Source organism: Erinaceus europaeus, chromosome 11, assembly GCF_950295315.1.
Source record: "Erinaceus europaeus chromosome 11, mEriEur2.1, whole genome shotgun sequence".
Lineage (NCBI taxonomy): Eukaryota > Metazoa > Chordata > Mammalia > Eulipotyphla > Erinaceidae > Erinaceus > Erinaceus europaeus.
In genome coordinates this window covers 2,053,282-2,069,725 of record NC_080172.1, presented here as the reverse complement: position 1 = coordinate 2,069,725, position 16,444 = coordinate 2,053,282, and the positions used below count along the sequence as shown (strand labels likewise).

The 16,444-nt window shown below is 46.4% G+C and overlaps 2 protein-coding genes across 2 annotated transcripts in view; one reads left to right on the top strand and one right to left on the bottom strand.

Annotated features, from left to right (window-relative positions):
• CERT1 (ceramide transporter 1) overlaps window positions 1–13,138 on the top strand; it is a 65,227-nt gene extending 52,089 nt beyond the window's left edge. The window contains exons 12-18 of the mRNA XM_060201062.1: window positions 1,734–1,829; window positions 3,563–3,695; window positions 4,991–5,061; window positions 7,358–7,486; window positions 8,130–8,259; window positions 10,532–10,668; window positions 11,778–13,138. Of these exons, the coding sequence (XP_060057045.1) occupies window positions 1,734–1,829; window positions 3,563–3,695; window positions 4,991–5,061; window positions 7,358–7,486; window positions 8,130–8,259; window positions 10,532–10,659 (687 nt within the window). The 3' untranslated portion in view covers window positions 10,660–10,668; window positions 11,778–13,138. The remainder of the gene's footprint in view (window positions 1–1,733; window positions 1,830–3,562; window positions 3,696–4,990; window positions 5,062–7,357; window positions 7,487–8,129; window positions 8,260–10,531; window positions 10,669–11,777) is intronic.
• The window catches only part of POLK (DNA polymerase kappa), a 358,361-nt gene that overhangs the window by 121,577 nt on the left and 220,340 nt on the right, over window positions 1–16,444 (bottom strand). The window lies entirely within an intron of this gene.

Sequence of the window (16,444 nt, the reverse complement as noted above, 5' to 3'; positions counted from 1 at the left end):
AGTTTGTAAACGGACCTTTTAGGGTCATGTTTATTAACTTAACACATTATTTAAAGATGTCACCGCAAAAAATTTGAAACAAAAAAACCCTATCGAGAAGTAAATCAAATTAGACAGTCTGTCTGTGGTGATCTTTGGTGAACCTCTTTTTCTCTATTTTTTGGATAGGACAGAGAAATTGAGAGAGGAGGGGGAGACGGAGGGAGAGAGAAAGACAGACACCTGCAGACCTGCTTCACCCTTTGTGAAGTGACCCCTGCAGGTGGGGAGCCGGGGCTGGAACTTTTGTGTGACACTCTTTTCCACATTTTTGTTGTGATATGCCTTTCCCTTTATATTGTACCAGAGGTGCAGTCGGATTTTAGAAATATTAGAAAATAGAGCAGATAACGTGAAACACTGTATTTTGTCCATGTACAAATGCAGTGGCGCACACCAGACTGCATAAATACTCTTTACTTTGTAACAAGTGCTTGTTTGTTTTTATTTTTCACACAGAAATCAGATTCTGAGCCAGCAAGATCATTCACTTGGATAGTTCACTCTTTTTTTTTTAACATTTTATTTTGTATTTATATTTATTGTTGTTATTATTTATCAGAGCACTGATCAGCTCTGGTTTATGGTGGTGCGAGGGATTGAACCTGGGACTCTGGAGCCTCAGGCATGAGAGGCTGTTTGCATAACCATTATGCTATCTACCCCCACCCGATAGTTCACTCTTTGCTGTGAGCACACCCAGGTTTAGGCCCAGTTCCCACCAGCTGGGTGGGAGCTTCAGGGACATGGTCAGCTAGTCAGTCTCTCTCTCCCTCCCACCATCCTCCTCCCTCCCTCCCTCTCCATACATCTCTATCTGAAAAGCTGGCTCAAGATGGTAAAGCCCTTCTCATCTTCTCATCTGTCTATTCTGGTGTGTGTCTGGGCTTATGCACTGGATTTTCGTACATACTAGTAATGGAACATTGGGTTTTCAGTTTGCCTGTATGGTAAATGGACTCAGTATCCAAATACCTGAAATACTGTGCACACACACATATACATCATAGTCCTCTCAGTATCCAAATGTATGAAATTCTGTACATGCACATGTGCATTTTTGGTCAGTAGCTTCCGTAGACTGTATTCCTAGAAGTGGAGTTGTTAGGACAAAGGCCATGCACACTGTCTTAGAGGTTTTTTTTCTCATTGCCAAATTGTGTCCGTTACGCTAGCATACGTGCGCCCTGGGTCTGTTTTCTGCTGCTGTCCTTACGCTGAATATCACCATTCAGTCCGATTCTTCAGCCTTTGGGTAGTGTTTCTGCTTCTTGGCTGTTTTTGTTTCTTCACTGAGTTGACACTTATGTCTTGCACATTCTTCTTTGATTTAACACTGCACCTTTTTTTTTGTGGTTTATAACAAATTTTCTATGACTCTTAGCGTAAGCGTAGTTTATTCCTTTCTCAGGAGTACATACTTGTTGCATATTGGGCCGTTATATGTTATGTTGTCTAATAAGAGAAGCATCTTTCTCCTATTTCTCCCCCTTGCCATTAACCTGACCACATCTGGAATGTCCACTAAACCGTTTTTTTTCCCAACACTTAGTAAAACCTTCTAGCCTTTGCACATTGGGTTGCTGGCTTTCTCAGAACACTGTTCATGAACTGTGAGCTATCTTTCTGTTTTAGAGAGTCTGACAGAACCGTAACTGGAAATGGTTTCTTACGACTTCGTCTTTCTTTTCAAGGTTGAAGAGATGGTGCATAACCACATGACTTACTCGTTACAAGATGTAGGTGGGGATGCCAATTGGCAGCTGGTGGTAGAAGAAGGAGAAATGAAGGTAACTCCTGGTGGTGTGGCCCCGCTGGCTTGCGGCAGCCGGCACGGTCAGAGCGCCACTGTAGCGGGGTGACTAAGGGTAGAATTCAGTAATTAGGTTCGAGCCCCCAGCCTCCCACCTACGGGGGGAGTCGCTTCCCAGGCGGTGAAGCAGGGCTGCAGGTGTCTGTCTGTCTCCCCCCACCCTCTGTCTTCCCCTCCTCTCTCCATTTCTCTCTGTCCTGCCCAATAACAACAGCAATAACAAGGGCAACAAAAATGGGAAATTAGTAATTACTTTTAGACAAAGTATTAACATTTGATCAAAGAAGTACCAGATTCTGAGGAAGTGATAGCTTTGCTTAAGTTATGGAAAAAATAATTTGAGGTTTAGTTATGAGTAGGGCAGAACTAGCTGACAGCTTTCTGTTTTGATGAAAGGTGCCCAATCGTTGCTTTGTTCCCTTGTTTTGCCTTTCTCTGCATGCACACACACACACACACACACACACACACACTCACTCACACACATACACACGCACACACGCACTCACACACACTCATATACACACACACACTCACGCACATGTACTCACATGCACACACTCACACACATGCACACACACATACACACACACACTCACACACACGCACACACACTCACGCACATGCACACACTCACACACACACATGCACTCACATACTCACACACCCTTACACACACACACACACACACTCACACAAACACACACACACACACACACAAATACACACTCACACACACACACTCACGCTGATGGTGCAGTGAAGGATGGAGACAGAGTCTGAGCTGGAATGGGGAGGGAGGGAGGGACACCTGCAGCACCTTCACAGATCCTGAAGCTCCTCCCTGCAGGCCCCGCATAGTTTATGGGCTTGTATTGGGCTGCGGAGACTGTGAGCTCTGAGGGCTCTCACTCAAGGCCCAGCACCACCATAGCCAGAGTTGAGCAGTGCTCTGGTCTTGTTCTCTGTGTCGCACCCCCCCCCCCTGTCTCTCTCCCTCTCTCCCTCTCCCTGTTTGTTTGAAATGAGAGAGAACTGGAGCACTGTTCGCGCACGTGAACTCGAGCCCTCGAGACAAAACCTATTCTCTTTAGACCCGCTGACCACTCATAAGCATTTCTTTGTGATTAAAAGTCACCTTAGATTTGTAGTTCTAAGTCCTTTATGAATTGCTTGTATAGTTGACACTTAGAATGTATTTAGTTCTTTAATGTATTTACTGGAGAGAAGGAGAGGTAGAGATGGAGAGATGCACAGAGGACTGCTTCAGCATCTGTGGAGCTTTCTCCTTGCAGCTAGGGGCTGGGGCTCAAACCCAGGTGCTTGTGCGTCATGACATGCCATCACCTGAGTGTGCCGCCACCTGGCTGACATTTAAAATTTGTGACAGAATCTTTCATAAGGAGATTTTATTTTTAAAATTCTTTTATTACCTTTACTTATTGGATAGAGACAGCCAGAAATCAAGAGGGAGGGGGTGATAGCGGGAGAGAGACACCGGCAGCCCTGCTTCATCACTCGTGAAGCTTTTCCCCTGCAGGTGGGGACCGGGGGCTCGAACCCAGGTCCTTGCGCATTGTGATACATGCGCTCAACCAGGTGCGCCACCACCCGGCCTTCCATAAATAGATTTTCTAACAATCTAACTTCAGTATCACACTTTAGAGCTGTCTGTTAGCTCACACACAGATTCTCAAATATCTTTTCTAGGTATATAGAAGAGAAGTTGAAGAAAACGGTATTGTTCTGGACCCTTTGAAAGCGACTCATGCAGTCAAAGGCGTCACAGGACACGAGGTCTGCAGTTACTTCTGGAACGTTGATGTCCGCAATGATTGGGAAAGTAAGCTGCTGTTACTGATACAGTTTTTGTTGATGTAACTTCTGAATGTATATCAGATTCACCCTGAATTTCTACGGTAGAAAATAATCTGGGGGGGGTGTGGAGTGGTGCGGGGAGATAACATCATGGTTATGCAAACAGACACCAGATGTGGTCCCTGCACCACACAACCAAGCTGAGCGGGGCTCTGGTGAGGGGAGGAAAACGGGAAAAGAACTGGAGAGCAATCTGGAGAACCGCACACGAAAATGAAGCTAGTGCTACCACACATTGTATCACAGCCTCTCACCGTGCAGAGGGTACCGCACATTGTATCACAGCCTCTCACTGTGCAGAGAGTACCGCACATTGTATCACAGCTTCTCACCGTGCAGAGAGTACCGCACATTGTATTACAGCCTCTCACCGTGCAGAGGGTACCGCACATTGTATCACAGCCTCTCACGGTGCAGAGGGTACCGCACATTGTATCACAGCCTCTCACCGTGCAGAGAGTACCGCACATTGTATCACAGCCTTTCACATGCAGAGGGTACCGCACATTGTATCACAGCCTCTCACAGTGCAGAGGGTACCGCACATTGTATCACAGCCTCTCACTGTGCAGAGTACCGCACATTGTATCACAGCCTCTCACCGTGCAGAGAGTACCGCACATTGTATTACAGCCTTTCACTGTGTAGAGTGATTTTTCAGTTTATTACAGCCTTCCATCTACTCAGCAACCCTGAGCCGTAGGTTGGTAGTAAAGTAAGATTCGGATAGTGATGTGATTTACCAGTGGCTACAAGGCTAGCCAGGAGTAAAGGTTTCTGTGTTAGCCTCCACTCCTTGGCTAGACCACTGTTTCTGTGAGTGAATCTCCCATGACTACAGCTGTGCCTGTTAGGAGTTTATTCACGTGTGTGTTCCATTAAGGACCAGCTATCATAAACCTGGAGGCTTTTGAATATTGTAAAATGTCACTGGCAGTTTGACATTTTGTTACAAAATAGTCACATTTAATAGACATTTTATTCAACTTTGAGAAATTTAAGGTCCTGCTGTCAGTTTATCTGTGTCTGAGTGGCGCACTAGCAGCTCGGATTGCTTCCGTGCTGGGGACCAGGGTGATGGCGCTTGCTGGCGGTCAGGTTGCATAGCTCCATCTTCGTCGCACTTCACCCATGTACAGAATCCTGTTCATTTTACCATACAATGTTCCACTGTGATGAATTCTCGGCATAAGTCTGCCACATTCTAAAAAAAAGAGAGTGCATCTTTTGGGCTAGTAATTTTTTTTTTCTTCATTTCAGCAACTATAGAGAATTTTCATGTGGTGGAAACATTAGCTGATAACGCGATCATCGTTTATCAAACTCACAAGGTAAAGAGACCTTTTTCCCAGAAGGGTCCTAGTGTAGTCCAGACTGAGGCGTGTAGATTCTCTGAGATGGTCAGTGACACGGGAGAACCATAGGTTTTAGTAAGAATTCTTGAATGTCACATATTTGATAGGTATAACAATTCTTTTACATTTTAATTTATTTATTTTGGATAGAGACAGAGAAATTAAGAGGGAGAGGCACCTGCTGCCATGCTTCACTGCTCGTGAAGCTTCCCCCCTGCAGGTAGGGACCTGGGACTCGATCCCAGGTCCTTGCGCACTGTGCCATGTGCGCTCAACCTTGTGCTCCCTCCTGGCTTGATAGCAGCTCACTGACAGCGGCGCCCAGGAGAGCGGGGCAGCACGTGCCCGGCCCTGTGTGCTACAGGCCTTTGACTCTGCCGCCACGTGGGAGCAGCACAGACTGAGGGGAGCTTGCTTGGTGGCATCTTCTGTCTCCTAAAAGAAAAAAGAGAAAAGGTAGACCCAGGAGCCGTGACACTGCATGAGTGAGACCCTGGTGCTTCAGATAATAGTAGGAGCAGGTGGTAAGAGCTTGAGGGCTATTCAGAAACTGCTCCATGATTTTCTGTGATTATGCACATGTTAAGTCTGGAGAAGAAACAATGGAATTTAAATATTTTCTGGTATCTAGTCTATAGGCAGATGGATAGTTAACAAGTATGAAAAATTAATTATTTCCTCTGGCAACAATAATAATAGAAACAGAGTATGTTATTAACCTGTGTTTAGAATCATCGACAGGAAAGTGATTTAAATGATCATCTGAAGGGAGAGTTTCTGAGTGAGAGGTTGTTGTTCAGTAGAGCACAGAAACATCATTGCTCAGATTGGTTCCTTTTGACTTCATACCTATATACTTTTCTATATATTTAAAATTGGAAAAAAATATATATATGCCTTGTTCTGCTCTATGCCCTTTCTGAAAATTACCAACTAATGTATTGTATACATAATAAAGGAAATAAAATTTTGGAGAAGTCCACCAAAAGTAATGTTACATGTTATGGAAGCAATATGGGGGTGGGGTAGACAGCATAATGGTGATGCAGAGACTCTCATACCTGAGGCTCCGTAGTCCCAGGTTCAGTCTCCCACACCACCATAAACCAGAGCTGAGCAGAGCTCTGGTAAATAAATAAAGTTACTTTTAAAAAAATACATGGAGGGGCCAGGCAGTGGTGCGCACATCACCATGTGGGAGGGCCTGGGTTCAAGCCCCAGCTCCCCACCTGTAGGGGTGAAACTTTACGCAGTGAAGCAGGTCTTCAGGTGACTTTCCCTCTCCCTTTCTGCTTCTCCCCTGTCAGTTTCTCTCTGTCCTGACACTCTAGTGAAATTGAAGCGGGCCGGGGGCGGGGGGGAGTGGCCACTAGGAGTGGTGGCCTTGTAGTGCCCGCGCCAAGCCCCGGTGATAAAGACAAGGAAACGAAATAGGGCTCGGTGCGCTTTCCATTTCCCCAGATGACTGAGCATTTCAGTTTTCCTCCTTTCACAGAACTGTGTTTGATTTGCTTTCCTTCTCTGTGTAAGAGAAAAACCCCACAGCACTGGTCCGGCACTGCAGAGCCCGAGAGCAAGGCTGAGACCCCGCGTGCTGCCACACACTTTCCCAAGCACCACCTTTCTCTGTCCTAAATCGGTTTTGATTCAGATGAAAACATTCAGCTAGCAGCTACTTTGCATTTGGGGTGGAGAAACGTGACCAATAATTTGGAAGCAGCAGTCTTCCTATCTCAGTGTAACTGACCCGGGGAGCAGCCTGCCGAAAGCATTTCTGCCAGTAAGTGTTCGATGACAGAAAGACTGGGAATGACTCAGTGTAGGCCGTGGGCTTAAGTCTAGACAAGTGAAGCTAAAGGGCCAGGCAGAAGCGCGCAGGTCACAGTGCACAAGGACCTGTGTTCAAACCCCTGGTCCCCACCTGCAGGGCCGCAGGCGTCTTTGTCTCTTTCCCTCCCTTCTCAATTTCTCTCTGTCTCTACCCAATAATAAAGGATTTTTTCAAATGTATTCAAATAGAATAAATTCACAGTTCTGCAAAGATCACTCTGGAAAATGATTAAAATGGCAAGGTTTATGTTATGTCTTACAAGTGATTTTAAAGAATGGAGCATTATTCCTTTGAAAGCCATTCATCAGATATTTTCTGTCTAAAATTTAACATATTTCACCTTCAGCTGAGATACTCATTGATCTTTACTGTTTCTCTCGGTCCGTATTACCTATGAATAAAGAGTAGTTCGAGTTTTCAGGACTTTTGCTTCTCCCACAGAGAGTGTGGCCTGCTTCTCAGCGAGATGTATTATATCTGTCTGCCATTCGAAAGATACTCGCCTTGACGGAGAACGACCCTGAAACTTGGATAGTTTGCAACTTTTCAGTGGATCACAGCAGCGCTCCTGTAAGTACACGTAAGGAGTACATGCTCCTTACCCTGTGCCAGAAACCCGATTCGGGCTCCCTGTCCCAGTAAGACACGGAAGCTGCGTGGACATGGAGTAGGACGTGGAGTCTCTCCGTCTCCCTCCCTGAGTGTTCTGTGAGCGTAGAGTCCCTCCATGACAGACAGCGAGTAGGCACAGGCCCGCTCCGCACATGGCTCTCTGCTGTCTCGGCTCCGCTGGCCTCCCCGCGTACACTGTTGTGTACACGGCCGTGTTGGCGCGTGTGCGCAGGTGTTGCTGGAAGGAAGCTCGTGACAGCGAGCATCCAACAGGACTCCTTCCCCGAGGTCGGGGGAGACACCTGCACGAGGGGCGTATGCGGGTGACCTCGCACGCCGCTCCCTCTGGAACCCTCTGGAACCCTGCTCACCCTGGCGGGACGGACCGCCGGTCTCCCCCGCACGGAGCTTCCTTCCCTGCCGCTGCTCCGCCGGCTCCTTCCTGATGTCCGCTCCTCTTGGTGTTTATTGCTGCTTGCTACAAGTCTTGCGAGATTTTAACCATAGTTTTGTTGACCTAATGCACTGTGAAGCCACAAGAGGCTGCAGAACGTCGGGGTCGCCGCAGCACTGAGTTTGTTGTTTTGCTCTGTCTTTGCAGCAGAATAACCGATGTGTTCGTGCCAAAATCAATATTGCTATGATCTGCCAGACCTTAGTAAGCCCCCCGGAGGGAGACCAGGAGATCAGCAGGGACAACATTCTGTGCAAGATCACATATGTAGCTAATGGTATGTAGATCGCTTTTTTATGTATGTTCCTTGGCGATGTGAATATTCATAACATGATTGCTGTAACTTGACTGTGTTATCATTTGGTAGCTCCTAGTTTGGTAAGATATGTATCAGAATTACACGGAAGCTTGCACAGTACACACGTCCTGAATTTCACCGCAGAACTAAATCAGAATTTTTTTGTTTGTTTGTTTAGTGTTCATGTATTTATTTTAATGAGATAGCCAGAACTAGAGTCCTGCTCAGCTCTGGCTTCTGGTGGCACTGGGGATTGAACCTGGGACCTCAGAGCCTCAGACATGAGAGTCTTCTTTTTTTGTTGTTGTTGTTCATATTTATTTATTTTTCCTTTTGTTGTCCTTGTTTTTTGTTGTTGTTGTAGTTATTGATGTCGTCGTTGTTGGATAGGACAGAGAAATGGAGAGAGGAGGGGAAGACAGAGAGGGGGGAGAGAAAGGGAGAGAAAGACAGACACCTGCAGACCTGCTTCACCGCCTGTGAAGCGACTCCCCTGCAGGTGGGGAGCCGGGGGCTCGAACCGGGATCCTTCCGCGCCACCTGCACTTAACCTGCTGCGCCGCCGCCGACTCCCAGACTTGTCTTTTGCAGAACCGTGATACTGTCTCCCAGCCCTGAATCAGTGTTTCTGGATGACACGCCCATACTTCTGGCTGAGTGAGATGCTCCATTAGGTAGCTCCTTATCGTCCTTGTATCGTCAGACAGCAACAAGAGAAGCGCACAGCTGTTGAGTGCCGGACACTCGTGCTTCCGAGCCTCTGCTCCACTCTCCTCCCCGGTCACTGGGCACGCACGTCTCCCCAGTGCCAGCTGTGGGCTGCCCTGTGCGCCACTTGCCTGCTGCCTGTCACAGTAGTGACTAGGATCCCTCTAATCAAATGTTGAAGCTTCCTTCTTCAGATGAGACTGTAGCTATAAAATATTATATAACCATTATATTTTTAAACGACAGTTATGCCCTGATGAGTTACTATGTGATTAGAATACTTTTTAAAAAATTTTTCTTAGTGATTTAGTAATGATTAACGAGATTGTAAGATAATGGGACAATTCCACAGAGCCAGAGTTCCCTGTCCATCCCCTTCATTGGAAGCTTCCCTGTTTTTGTTTTTGTTTTTTTAATAAACAGGAAACACTGACAAAACCATAGGATAAGAGGGGTACAACTCCACACAATTCCCACCACCAGAACTCCATATCCCATCCCCTCCCCTGATAGCTTTCCTATTCTCTATCCCTCTGGGAGTGTGGACCCAGGGTCACTGTGGGATGCAGGAGGTGGAAGGTCTGGCTTCTGTAATTGCTTCCCCGCTGAACATGGGTGTTGACAGGTGGATCCATACTCCCAGCCTGTCTCTCTCTTTCCCTAGTGGGGCAGGGCTCTGGGGAAGCGGAGCTCCAGGACACATTGGTGGGGTCGTCTGTCCAGGGAAGTCTGGTTGGCATCATGCTGGCATCTGGAACCTGGTGGCTGAAAAGAGAGTTAACATACGAAGCCAAACAAATTGTTGAACAATCATGAACCCAAAGGCTGGAATAGTTTTATTAATAAATCTGCCCTAAGTAACCTAAAGTTGTCATATCACTGTTATACTAACATTTGCTTATCATTTATTTGGAAAAAAAAACATTTTAGAAAAGTAGTAAGTGCTTTCTTTGGAGCTGAGCAGTGGCAGAGTGCACGTCTCCCCGTCTCACCATGTACAAGGGCCCAGGTCCAAGCCCTTAGCCACTCACTGCCTGCCAGGGTCAGCCTCATAGGCAGTGCGAGTGTTGAAGATGATAACCCCCCCCCCCCGGTCACTCTCTCTCCCTCTCCTTCCCTCAATCTCTCCCTCTCCCTCGTGCTCCCTCTCTCCCTCTCTCTCTCTCCTCTCCCTCTCCTTCTCTCTCTCTCCCTCCTTCCCTCTCTCTCTCTCCCTCTCTCTCTCTCCTCTCCCTCTCCTTCTCTCTCTCTCCCTGCCTCCCCCCTCTCTCCCTCTCCTTCTCTCTCTCTCCCTCCTTCCCTCTCCCTCTCTCCCTCTCTCTCTCCCCTTTTCTGTCTCTATTTGAGGAGGAGGGGTGCTGCCAGAAGCACTGGGTTCATCGCAGGGGCACTGAACCCTAGTGATGACTCTGGCAGCAGTGAACAAGTAAATACCTTCTTGGTTGTTGTCCTCAAGACTTTATAAAAGACGTTAATTGCTTGAATATATGGAGTGTTTCTGAGAGTTGTGTCTTAACAGCCGTAATTTCCCTTTGTCTTGCAGTGAACCCTGGAGGGTGGGCACCAGCCTCGGTGCTAAGGGCAGTGGCAAAGCGGGAGTACCCGAAGTTTCTGAAGCGCTTCACTTCCTACGTCCAGGAGAAAACTTCAGGAAAACCTATTTTGTTCTAGTGTTAACAGGTACCGGAAAATAAATGTTCTGTGTTCTCTCTGACCCAGACTAGTATGTCTCTGCAGATAGTGAAGTTGTTTGTTCTCAGTTAAAGACTTGTAATTTTTATGGCCTTTATGTTAGTTTTTCTGCTTATAAAGGATATTTACTTTTGTAGGGTTGTTTTTGTTGTTGTTTGTTTTGCCACCAGAGCCCTGTGCCTCTTGGTGAACCTCAGTGTTTTTTTTCCTTCCCTTCAGATAGGGAGGGGAGGGAGAGAGAGAGACCGCAGACCTGCTCCTCTGCTCACGGGGCTTCCCTGCGGTGCCTGGGACTTGAGCCTGGGTCCCCACATACGGGAATGCACTCCACCAGGGGTGGCGCCTTGCTTACCCGCATGTGTCTCCCTGCTGCCATCTGAGCCAGCGGAGGCCCGGCCCACGGGTCTGCGTTTGCTGGCTTCCCTGCGGGTAGTTCCCAGCCTCGCCAAGCAGGGCGGAAACCAGTCGTGTGTTAGGCAGAAGAATCCATAGTAGCGCTTTCTGTAGCACACGCACTCCGCTTTTTGAGGCTGATAGTATCGAGAAGGGGAGGCGTGCAGGACGTGCTTGGGAAATGAGCAGCATGTCTGTGGAAATGTGTGTAGACACGAAGGTGCGGCTGAAAGACTCACTGGTCAAAAGTCACCTCTAACCTTGAGTCCAGATTCAGCTTCTTTGTGGCCAAGAACCAAATTCAAGGTTTGTTTTGTTGTTTTTTTCTATTCAAAGAAAAAACTCAGTGTGGACATCCCAAAGAAATCCAATGTAATTCACATGTTCCTCAAATGTGGTAAATCCGTGTGTCATAACTTAAAAGGCATGGGCAGGAAGTGGGTCGCAAACGTAGGGAAGCGGGCCTTCTCGATTCTGTTGGCAGATCGGATGGCTTTCAGTGAATCGTGGGCCGTAAAGAGCCAAGGAGACCCATGCATATTTGAAACGTAAAACTCTTACACTCGTCTGACAAGATCAGAGCATGTTTGTTCTTCAAGTGAGAGTCTCAGTCGACTTGTGCATCTTCTGGACTCAGAGAGTGATAGGGGTCTGCTCTGAGTGACGCTGTGGTGCTGACTTCTTTCTCATGCCCTTTCCTGCAGTGACTGGAGCAAGGCTGTGTGATATTCCATGTTGGAGAATAAAAAAGAATGCTCTGAGCTGGAACATAGGATCTGCAGCCTTGTCTGTGGCCTGAGAACTTGGCCTGGTGTACAGAAATGAAGAAATAACTTGAGAAGCAGAGCTGAACACCTCCCACTAGCTGTGTCCTGCTAGACCTTCTTGCTCAGCCTATAACTGTTATAAGTACATGTACAACTACATGTATATGGCTCTATTTTTATTTGCTTGCTCCTAAGAGACAAAAAAAAAAAAAATAATCAACTTTGAATCACAACTAAGAATTAATGCTTTAATTTTTGGAAACTTTTTCAGAATTTTTAATTTACTGTAGTCCAACCTAAGATCCTCAGTCATGTGATGTTTTGTGCACACAGAAAAGCACAGAATTGAAGTGCACATGGGACATGTGCTTTCTGTGCACCAAACACCTGAATGGGCTTCTTAAAGGCCTGCAGTCCAATCTGCGTCCAGAACTCTGGCTTCCCTGCTTTGAATAATCAGAACTCACCGCTGCTGGTTTCTATATCGATACATGTTGTCGTGTGAAGTGTCTTAATAACTGAGGGCTGTCCATAACCTGTGAGTTCTGCCTTTTCCAGAATCTTGCTCCTATGAAGAGCTCTTGTTCTGATGGAGAAAGAGTGAAAAGCTTCCCCCCCGCCCCGCCAATAACTTTATATTTCTATTGTGTTTTTAGTTGTTTGCTGTGTGCTGCAGATTTATTTAACTTTGTTACAGATACACTTTGGTGATTCTGAAATTGGTTCTGCCTGCCTCCACACAGAAACATTGGACAAATCCTGTAGCCATAACCCCGTAGTCGAGATAAAGTGAGCTCATAGCTGCCTGAAGGTTGGATGGTATGACTAGAGCAAATCAGACTGTTCCAGTTTGACTTTTCTTTGCTTTTCTAAAGCCATTACCAGGGCTTCACACATGTGCAATCCCACTGCTCCCAAACCAGTTTCTTGGGGGGAGCAGTTGGCTTTTGTCTGTTTTCTCTTTATTTCTTTCAGAGAGGTCTTCCTCTGGTGTCTTTACTAGGTGAGCTCTCTCCTAGCCCTTAGTTTGAAATTTGATTTAGTACGCAGTAATACATAGTTTCTTGTTTGTTTGGTTTGGGTTTTGGTTCTTGTCATTTGGATCAGTTTAAAAAGTAAGTTAGACAGAGAAATGTGAGCAGAGTTCTGCTGCTGCTGATCAGAGCAGCCAGCGAGGGAGTAAAGGTGCCCATGAGGCTCAAACTGAAAGCCTTTTCTTAGTTACTCTAAGAATGTAAACGTAAAATACCTTGTTGTTGTAACTGTTGTTTGTTTGCTTTTGTTTTAGGCCTCTGTTTTTTTTTAAAAAAAAAAAAAAAAAAAAAAAAAAACCTTGAAGCATGGAGTTGAGGCAAAGAATGATACTCTTTGCAGTAAAAAAAAAAAAAAAAAAAAAAAGACTGCCCACTTCAGAATCTTAACTGTTAATACACACACGTGCTCACAGACCAGAGGCCTTCTGTAGTCGCTCTGCAGAGACACAGAAGTCAGGCCCAGTGTGTAAAACAAAGTCCTGTTACGAGAGACATGTCCTGTATATATTTCACACGTGGTAATTAATGGTGTCTTAATGATGAATGCAAGGTGATAATTGAATGATGGGATTAGTCTGATCACTTAATATGCACAATCCTGGAAGTGAATTACTTGCATCAGATATAATGCTATTTATTATTCTGTACAGAGAGAAAAACGCATATAAGAATATGCTTACATTACATGCACGCAGATCTCACGCTCCATGAATCTTCCCTATTTTTAATTTACCTTTCTCAAAATGATGTGCATGGAATATGCCTTATTCTAGAAAAGTGCAGTTGATGATTCGATGACGTGGAAAAGTGCCTACATGGTGGGAACGCTACTGAGACGACTAAGACACGCGGGCATGTCAGCCACCACATCACCAGGTGGCATTTTATATCGTGATCTTTAAAAAGAAAGTTTATACTTCAGATGTGTATTTTATTTTACAATCAGCTGTGGGGTCGGGATGGGGCTGGGGGGAGGGCTGGAAGGGAAGGTTTATTCACCATCATCATAGGAATCTTCAGGGAAAAAAATTCTAAATACCCACTATCAATGTTTCTTTGTTTTCCACTTCTGGCAACTGCCGTGCATACAGACAAGTAGCTATTTATAACTGAATTGGAAAGTCGACAGAGCAGTATCTAAATCTGTCATGAGTTGTGTTTGCACTAAATGTTAATGATGACACTTTTGCAATCCTGTAAATAAAATGATCGCACTCAGAATTTTTATTAAAAAAGACCATACATTTTACCTTTTGATAACTACAGTGGTACTTCACTCAAGTTAATCCCATCCAAACCAGATTTAGGAAAATCGCTCGGGGAGCAGAAAGAATTGACGTGGAAATTCAGAGGGGCGCTACGAACCCTCAGGACAGTACCAGACCCTCAGGAATGCTTCCACATGGCCGACTTCTGCTCACTAAAGATCCACCATGCTTTGTAACTCAGTCATTTCCTACTTCTCCCCCAGAGGGGTAAAAGTATCCTTTATTCTTTACTACTTGGTTACTTTTTTGTACTGTGATGGGAACTTGAAAAAATACTGGTGATGGTGACGGAGGGGTCTTGTCACTGAGGGCTTGCCCCCCCCCTCCCAACAAGACGAGAGAGCAGGGTTTCACTTGAAAAACAAGATTCCTGACAGGGTGACGGAGGGAGAGTGGTCCCGGCAGCTCTTAGATGGCGGTTCCCACAGACACGGGCCCAGGAAGGGCTCAGGTGGTGTGAGGCGAGGCTGGGGAGGCTGGGTTCCCGTGCACACGGGTTTGTACAGCTGGAGCCTGAGAGCTCTGGTGGGCTGAACCGTCTCTCCGTGCTGGTTACTTTGAAGCCTGTCAGTTATTTGTCCAGTGGACACTTCCCCGGAGTTGAGCCCAAATTGTACAGTCAGTGACCACCTACAGACTCAAAGCATAATCATCTTAAAGTACCATTGGGGTATGTAGAATGTAACTATTTATTATGATCCTGATGATGTTTTTAAAAAATAATAAAGCTGGATCTTCCATGTTACAATCACAAAATTAAAGCCAGTATTTAAAAGTGGAAAAGTATTAAAATATTATGGACAAATGTGTTTGCTTAACTTTTTTAATCTCTTTTATTTTTGCTCTTACTCAAGATACTGCCCTACTTAACTTCTTGTAAGATGTCGACAGTTAAGAGCTTTAAATAACCCCAGTTCCGGCAGCTGGGTAGTGGCGCCCCTGGCTAAGTGCACATGATCCGAAGAGGAAGGGGAGCCGAGCGGTGGCGCAGCGGTTCAGTGCACCACGTGGCGCAAAGCCTTAGGACCGGCCTAAGGATCCCGGTTCGAGCCCCCGGCTCCCCACCTGCAGGGGAGTCGCTTCACAGGCGGTGAAGCAGGTCTGCAGGTGTCTGTCTTTCTCTCCCCCTCTCTGTCTTCCCCTCCTCTCTCCATTTCTCTCTGTCCTATCCAACAAAGACAACATCAATAACAATAAAAACAAGGGGGAGTCGGGCTGTAGCGCAGTGGGTTAAGCGCAGGTGGCGCAAAGCACAAGGACCGGCATAAGGATCCCGGTTCGAACCCCGGCTCCCCACCTGCAGGGGAGTCGCTTCACAGGCAGTGAAGCAGGTCTGCAGGTGTCTATCTTTCTCTCCTCCTGTCTTCCCCTCCTCTCTCCATTTCTCTCTGTCCTATCCAACAACGACAACAATAATAACTACAACAATAAAACAACAAGGGCAACAAAAGGGAATAAATAAAATAAATATTTTTAAAAAACAATAAAAAGGGCAATAAAAGGGAATAAATATTTTTAAAAAAATACTAAGCAAGGACCTGGGTTCAACCCCTGCTGCCCACCTACAGGGGGGACACTTCACAGGTGGTGAAGCAGGGCTGCAGGTGTCTGTCTCCCTGTCTGTCTCCCCCTCCTCTCTCAACTTCTCTCTGTCCGATCAATAAGATGGAAAAAAGCAGCTGCTGGGAGCAGTGGACCCCATCGCGATCACCAGAGAGCAGAACAAATAGCCTCAGTTCGTGCTCTTGAAGCCCTAGATGGTAGGTTGCTAAGGATCAAAGAAACAACTGGCTGTAAGCTTATTTCTGAAGTGTCACTAAGGGATGAATCGAGGTTTCACACATGTCTGATGCTGCCAGGTGTCCCCCACAGCTGCCCTTTCATAGCGCCCTGTGTCTTCTGTGATGCCAGGAATCCGTCACACAGTAAGGCATGTGCTCTGCCCACTGAGTTCCTGCCAACCCCAAAACCGGTGCTTTCATAGATAATGGGGTTGCTCAGCTGCACATGTGGCCTGATGAAGGCAAGTTTGTCCCGCATCCTGGGACAGGTGGGTGTGGTGGTTACAATCTAAAGCAACTTTTTTTCTTTTTTTTTTCTTTTTTTTTTTATTATTATTGTCATCGTTGCTGGGTAGGACAGAGAGAAATGGAGAGGAGGGGAAGACTGGGAAGAGAAAGACACCTGCAGACCTGCTTCACCACCTGTGAAGCGACCCGCCTGCAGGTGGGGAGCCGGGGGGCTCGAACTGGGATCCTGCCGCGGGTCCCTTTGCTTTGTGCCACCTGCGCTTAACCCGCTG